Source organism: Vespula pensylvanica, chromosome 2 (assembly GCF_014466175.1).
Source record: "Vespula pensylvanica isolate Volc-1 chromosome 2, ASM1446617v1, whole genome shotgun sequence".
Lineage (NCBI taxonomy): Eukaryota > Metazoa > Arthropoda > Insecta > Hymenoptera > Vespidae > Vespula > Vespula pensylvanica.
This window is the reverse complement of record NC_057686.1, coordinates 10,175,655-10,183,749: the sequence shown is the minus strand read 5'-3', so window position 1 is coordinate 10,183,749 and position 8,095 is coordinate 10,175,655. Positions and strand designations below refer to the sequence as shown.

Genomic DNA, 8,095 nt, shown 5'->3' with positions numbered 1-8,095 from the left:
TGGCAGCACTGCCATACCAACTCGTTTCGCACATCATCACGACGGTGTTGAAAGCGTTCTGACTGGTTCTTACTGGTAAGAATGTTAAATGGAAGGAACGCTCCGAAAGGGACCGCTCGATTCCGTATTCAAATGTCGACTTACAAACAAAACTCTGCGTCCCTAACCTGGCCCTAAGGAGGAGACGGATTCGTGACGGTTCGAGTGGTGCTTCGGAAAGCACCAAGAAGTTTTGCCGTCCACAATGGACGACATCGTTGAGCTATTGAACGTTGAAAACGTGTGCAGATTGTGTCTATCTGTCGAAGAACCGAAATCGTCGATCTTCGGGGCACAAGATTCCTCTGCTGCTGTACCACTCGTTACTAAAATACAGGCATGCCTATCACTTCAGGTTCGTTTTATTTTTATCACACGTTCAATGATCGACGAGATCGACTTTACGTCGGCGAATTATAACGTAAGGCGTTGTACTTTGAACGAATTTAGTTTTTCTCCTTTGGAGGTTATGTCCACAGCGAACGATATAAGAACCACTTAATAATGTATTTTCTCTCGTGTCTCACGATTAAATGTTTATGACAATAGAATCGTTTCTTCAAAATTGTATGAGGCTTTTTTGTAGGATTATTATATTATATAGTGGAAAGTATACGTCGATGCGATACGATTCTTCTTTGGTACAGTCCATTCGTATGTTGTTTTTTCCTTTTGTTCCAAGTTTATAAATAAGTGATACGACGTTTATTCTATATCAGATACTGCGACCAATAGAATTGTAAAAGAACATCGGTCGAGACGATTTATGTAAAGATTACTCGATCGAAATAGAGTATGTTTCAAAGTTATATATTCGTATTTTGTTTCAGATTTTATCTACCGACAAAGTGTCTACGTTGATATGTTCTTCATGCGTAAACAATGTAAATCAGTGGTACAACTACAAGGAAACTTGTTTTCGTTCTCAGGATAAGTTGCAGAAATGGCTAGAAACTCATCCACAGACAAACCCAGTGGTATTATTATAATTATTCTTTGGTTGGATGACGTCGGAGGAAAACATTTTTAATGCAAAATTATTTCTTTATTAAACAGGTTGTAAATATAAAAGAGGAACCTATGGACATAGATTATTGCGAAGATAACGCTAAAATATCTGAATGCAACAATGAATCAAACTCTGTAAGTTCGAATACAAAAAAGTTTCGCCATTTAAGATTCTCCTCCCAACTTCTTTTTAATTTTCATTTCAGCGTGTAAATCATGTAAAGTCTGCAAGTAAACTTCATTCTAAAGATGAAGCTCGGACGGGAGAAGTACAAATTGACAAGACGCGTGACTTAGGTAAAGATAAGGAATTTAAAGCTTTTCAGTCAACTCCATTGAAGATGGCAGATAGGGAGGAGCATAGAATGGATAAACAATTTTATGGTGTATCGATAAAAACTGAGCCAGAAGATGATTATGATACGGATTGTACGATAGAAATAGAATCGGTCACTGGTAACGAATTACTATTGAATCCAATGGCGATTGCAGGTAAAGAGGACAGAATTATGGAAGCTGATTCGACTCAAAAATCAAATGCGGCTACTCCAAGCAGTAGAAAGAAGATGAAACGTGGTCCTCATACGCATTTCCGAGGTACTCGTGTTTATAAACAAAAGTGTACGCATTGTCAAATAAATTTACATTCTAAGTACACGTATATAAGACACATGCAAAGATTTCATAGTGACGAATGCGAAAATAAAGAGTTATCCAAGTCGATGTCTGCTGACGAAGAAGAATCGATCGAAGATGTGGAAGACGAATTAACGAGTATGGAGAACGATGCACCATTGACAGAGGTACAACAAAGTATAATCAGCCAATTGAAGACATTCTCGTGTTACTCGTGTCAGCAAACTTTTTCCGACAGAAGAAATACGCTTTCTCATATTCGTCAACACATGCCAGACTTAAGACCGTACACTTGTATCGCATGTTTAACGGAATTTCCTGATCGATCTATGTACAAATTGCACTGCAGTGCATCCTTCGAGTGTGCTATGAAAATTGCGTTGGTTATACCTAAGGAAGGGGAGGAAAAGTATTTCACTTGTAACATGTGTTTACGACCGATGCCAAACAGAAAAGAATTATTGAGTCATCTGTCGAAACATTCGGATAAGCAATACGAAGAAATGATGTCACCAATGAGATCTCCACCCAAGTTACAGCCTATGGCACCCTTGCCGTGCCCGAAGAAGGAAACGTTGCCGAAAACATCTCAGATGAATAGGGTCATTCTTGGACCTTATAAGAACGGCGATCCAGCGCATAATCACGCCTGCGATTTATGCGGCATGATTTACAGATACAAGCCTAATCTGTTGAAGCATCGTGTAATCTGTATCAGGTTGTCACCGGAAGTAAGAACTTGTTACAGATGCATTCATTGTGGTATGACTTATCTCGTCTTTAAAAAATTTCATAATCATATCACTATCGATCATAAGAAGAAAGAATTCGTTTGTTTCGAATGTAACGCCAAGTTCAGATCACCGAGTGATTATCTGACGCATCACGAGAAGCATCGACTGATGAACGTCGATCAACATCATCAGCAGGTTGCTAGTAATCAAATCATGTCGCCTCATCGTGGGCAGAGTCCTTTAAAATCGTGGAGTGATAACGAGGAAGCTACGGTATCGAGACGAAGCGTCGAGGGTCAACGATACGTTTGTAATCTTTGTGGTCAGGATTTTACTACGAGAGCCAAATTGGCTGAACATAAGAACCTTCATCTAAAAGTAAAGATATATTCGTGCGTTATTTGCCGTAGTATGTTTAGCAGCGCTGGTGCTTTAGAAATTCACATGAAAGATCACGGCATTGAAGATCCACAAGAAAGAAATGCCAATAGTTCTTGCGTCGAATACGAACGACTCGACGATAGTCCGCAAGGAATTAATTCTATTAACACAAGTGCGGTCTCAGATCCAGGCGAACGAAGAAACGAATGTAACATATGCGGAAAGGTATTCTCCAATTATCCGAATCTGAGAAGGCACTTTAGGAATATTCACAAGGACAGCAAAGCACGTTTCACTTGTATACGTTGCTCGTTATCCTTCAAAACTAAAGAGCTTTACGAACGTCATGCGAGACTCGATCACAAAACGAAAGTTATGTTAATGTGTCGTCAGTGTCCTAAAACGTTTACCTTCAAAGCTAATTTGGATCTCCATTGTAGGAGTGCTCACGGAGATAAATCTGGTAATCAAGAATGTGATATTTGTGGTAAAGTCTTTTTAGAGGAAGCCTCGTTAAAGATTCATCGAGGTTGGCACAACCGAGCAAATTCGCGTTTGTATACTCGGTCCTTCTTGAACAATGAGATTAAAGCTGCAACTTCGCTCTCTCCTGCCGAGGGCAGCGTCGGTAGTTTAGTCGTTACAACGCCCGAACGTCCAGCCAGGGCAAGAAAATCTTTTCCCAATCCACCACCTACGAAGCCACAGAACAATTACCAGTGTCAAGTATGCGACGGCAAATTCGAGGACGTGGTTGAGTTAAGGAAACATTTGTGGGACGTCCATTGTGCTCGTAACAAGCCAGAGAAAAGTTTTTCGGGTGACGAACTTCAATGTCAGTTATGTACCAATATTTTTCCTGATCAGAAGACCCTAAAAACACACATGGATTGGCACAAAGCGAATCCGATATTGAGCGATTTACAAAAGCAAACTTTCCCTTGCGAGATATGCGGCAAGCATTACAGTTCGAAGAAAGTCTTGACAAAACACAAGAAGCTTCACAAAGCGAACACGGTAGCTTCGATGAAGTTCCAATCTCTCGGTAGAAAGAACGCTCAATTCTTCTGCAACATCTGTCGAAAGATCTTCAGCAGCAATCAATCGTTGCAACGACATAGAATGTCTTTCCACAGCGATTTACAGACTAATCAAGCACAGAACAGTAGTACTCAGCGAATATCTAGCGAGGAATATAAATCAAAGAAAATTGATTTCGAATTAGAAGAGGATGTCGCGAAGGAATATACTTTGAATTTAACTAATGCCGGTAGGAAACCGGTTACTTGTCATTTGTGTAAGAAGATATTTCCGAACATGAGTGTTTTGTACAAACACAAACAATTGATTCACAAACCAAGAGTAGCAAAGGTGATCGGTAAACTATCGACGAACGAGTGCGTTCCTATACCAAGCGCTGACGGTCGAATTTCGTGCAATTTGTGTGGTAAACAGTTCTCGGCATTGTCAAATTTGAGACAACACTTCTCCGTGAAGCATAGAAACAATCCGAAAAGTCGTTGTACCACAGCCAGCTGTAACCCTACGTATTCGGTTCAATCGCAGTCTCTAAAGACCGAAAGTTTACCGCACAAAGCAATGATTCTCTGTTGCAAACTCTGCAATCGTCACGTTTGGAGCAGAGAAGAGATAGCTAATCACATGGTTTCTGTACATGGAACAGCTTATGAACCCGATAACAACAGTAATTTTCATAGGGAAACTGATCTTACCACTTACGTCGTCGAAGGTGCCGTTAATGCGACCTGTCCTCGTTGCAATATCAAATATCCTAACAATAGAGCTATGAAGATCCATTACTTTAAATTCCACGAAGCTACAGATTAATCCACTTTTCCAATCAATTAGTGAATCCAGATAGCATTGATTTTTTTACTACGAGCCTTTCTTTCTTCTTCAATCTTGTCTCTGATTAATGATACGTTTGAACGTATATAAGATTCGTTCCAGAACGTTAACTGGCTATTCTTCCTTCTCTTGGACATCATTATCGAATATTGTAATAACAATTACACAAACTTGATCCTTTTTATCGAAAAAAACGTATCGTTTTGTTCGCTCGCTCGCTTGATCGATGGATCGTTCGCTCATATATGTATGTGTATATGTACTTTCACAAACTATCCTTTGGGCTATCTACTTTGACCAATCATTATCATCGTCAGATTTTTCTCATTCAATTAACTTGCAACACGACGTTTGTGTAAATAGCCATTTTTCTGTTAAGAACAGAGCCATTGTACACTTATATTTACACGTTTATTGTTTATTTTATATATATATATTTTATACATATATAAAATATATATGTAAAATATATATAATAAATGGCTATTATATACATATATATATATATGTATGATGTGTGTATGTATATATATATATATATATATATATATATATATATATATATGCTTATTCAAACGTAAAGTCACGCTCATATTCTTTTTTTCTTTAAATAAGCTTCGCATATTCATTGAGTATCCCCTTTGATGAAGATGATGTAAGTTATCGTCAGATATACGACTCTATATGAGAGAAGGGTAGAAGAAAAAAATGAGAAAGAGACTTTGGGGATTTCAATTGTTTTTTTAGAAATAAATGATAAAGAAAAGAAATAATAAAAGTAAGAATGAATAAAAAGAAGGAGACATCGTTTTTGATTACTCCCCAGAGATGATTCGTTCGATTTACTCAGTGTATCGTTCTAATCGTGGGACAAAAAAAAAACTAGGAAAGTGTTTTAGGTTTTTTCGTAAAAGGCATATTTATATATGCAACGTATAAGTTGTAGCATTTTCCATGTAGCAGTAAATAAAGATTATTGATATAAATTCGTTGCATCTTCTTCTTTTTATATAACGATCCTTCTTAAGCCTTATGATCTTCATCGATGAATTCCAAGAACAAATTCTCTTATTCGATTGAAATGTTACCTTGAAAAATAAATAACGATCATGGAAAAGGGAAATGAATATTATTTTCAAATCTAAAATATTACAAACTACATAAGAAGATGGAATACGGAGGTAAGGCATGAAAACTCATTACGAGACGAGTATTGGTACTTTTTTTTTATGAATGCACAAAATATTTTAATATAAACTTAAAAATTCGTACAACAACATGAAAAATTATAGACTATTGTACACATGTATACAGACATACGTCGTACCTTTTATTTCTCATTTTTTTCAAAGTTTTATCAATATATATATATGTATATATATATGTACGTGTATATACGTATATATATATACCTTTTTTATTTTATTTTATTTTCATTTATTTATTCATCCGGAATGGAAAACTTCCGTTTCTCACTAAAGTTATTATGTGTATTTTAAATATTATTAATGTAGAAATATAAAGTGAATCATCATACGGCCGCGCGCTACTTCTTACATTCAAGATACTTGAGTTTTTTTTTTTTCTTTTTTTTCCCTGTTTTTCTTCTTTTTCTTCTTCTTTAGCGTGTTTAGTATATACATACATATATATATATATATATATATATATATATATATATACACACGCACTCGTTTGAAACCTTACTAATTCAAAGATATTTTGTAATAATTGTACTTGTAATACAAACAGCGATGATATAATAATAATGTTAATTATATATAATAATTAATAATAATAATAATAATAATAATAATAATTAGAATAATTAGAATAATAATAGTAACAATAACAATTGATATAGTACGTTCTTCCTCGCTTCTCGAGTTCCTTGTCCCTTTTTGTTCGTGACACGACCGTGTATGTTACTTATGGTATTCTCTCTTTTTCTTTTTCTTTTTAATTACTACTTTATTATTTCTTTAATTTCAAGTGTAGCATCGAAGCAATATACTCTTGCAAATGTATTTTTGCTATTACGGACAAAGAACTGTCGGGCAAAATTTCGCTGGAAAAGAAAATGGCGTCGCGCATTCTCGGACGCTACGGAAACGGAAACGCGACGCAGTTTCTTTCGTTTGCGAGATTTTCTACCTTGAAATATAAGAAGAATTAAAAAAGAAAAGAAGAAGAGAATTTTCGTTTTAGTTCTAGTGAAAATGTTTCTCTTTTCTTTTTTTCTTTTTTTTTTCTTTTTTGTTAATATTTTAATTAGTATAAAGTTTTGCGCAACCGATAAAAATCTTGTATAGACGGCGCTCGAGATATTGTTCTTTCTGATATTAATCGTTAAATTGATTTTATTAAGAATTTATTTTTGTTGTTCCTTTTCTTTTTCTATTTCGATCGAACAGTAAACTACATAGAAAGGTGAAGAGAACGAGTATGTTTTAAATTAGTTTGGTTAAAAAAATTCACGATTCATAGCAAACAACTTTGACGATTTCTGTGTTTCTTTGTTTAGTTTCTTTCATAGACGCCGTTCATTGTTCAAAATTAATTGATTAACGTAAAAAACTGATTAATTAATAAATAATACAAACCACAGAAAAATTCATATTAATCGCGCTCGACACAAAAATTCCATGGTTTTCCGTTTCGTGCAATTCCCTTATAGTAATGCATAACGCAGATATTTTTATTTTGGCAACATTTCACCGTCTAATCCATGGATAAACACCGTTTAAATTTGCCGCGTTATCTCAAATTAATCGTTTACTTCGTTCTTTTTTGTATTTTTTTCCTTTTTTTTTTCATTTTTTTTTTTTTTGTTATACTTTTTATAAACACCTTAATTTTGCTTGTCTAACTGATACTTATGCGAAGGATTATTTAATCTTTAAGATTCATGTACGAGATGTAGCTGCGCTCTTCGAAACTGTTCGATTAGTTAAGCGCCCACGAATAACGCGTCGTCATACTTTCCTCTCTCTCTTACACACTTTCTCGCATATTCTTTCACTCTCTCTCTCTCTCTCTCTCTCTCTCTCTCTCTCTCTCTCTCTCTCTCTCTTTCTCACTTTCTCTTCTTTTTATCTGTTCCTTTCACATGTCTTATTCAACCATTTTGATTATGCTATAACATAGTTTATAGTCGTTAACATTACGGAAAGATTTTGAAAAAAAAAATGTAACGTAATGTCACAATTGGTGGTCACAAAAAGATACATATGTATTTTTACAAATCCATTAAAAAAGAAAAAAAAAAATAATAATAGAGATTAACGAAAATCCTCATTCTCTCGTCTTCAAAAAGTCTTCATTCGTATTTAGAATAGCATTGCGTTGTAAAGTCGGTTAACTGAAAACGTTTCATGCGTTTTTTATTTTCTGTTACTGATCGGACATGATCGGATCGGATCGGATAT

General features: G+C 35.3%; 1 protein-coding gene across 2 annotated transcripts; it reads left to right on the top strand.

Annotated features, from left to right (window-relative positions):
- Window positions 1-32: 32 nt before the first annotated feature.
- LOC122638124 (zinc finger protein 616-like) lies at window positions 33-5,142 on the top strand. Of its 2 annotated transcripts, XM_043830823.1 has the most exons (5): window positions 33-394; window positions 870-1,016; window positions 1,096-1,182; window positions 1,254-1,344; window positions 1,540-5,142. In XM_043830823.1, exons 1-5 carry the CDS (start codon window positions 245-247, stop codon window positions 4,644-4,646), a joined length of 3,582 nt encoding a protein of 1,193 aa, XP_043686758.1. In that variant the 5' UTR covers window positions 33-244; the 3' UTR covers window positions 4,647-5,142. The 2 variants fall into 2 exon arrangements, with proteins under 2 accessions (XP_043686758.1, XP_043686757.1); XM_043830822.1 differs by having other exon boundaries at window positions 34-394; window positions 1,254-5,142.
- Window positions 5,143-8,095: the final 2,953 nt, after the last annotated feature.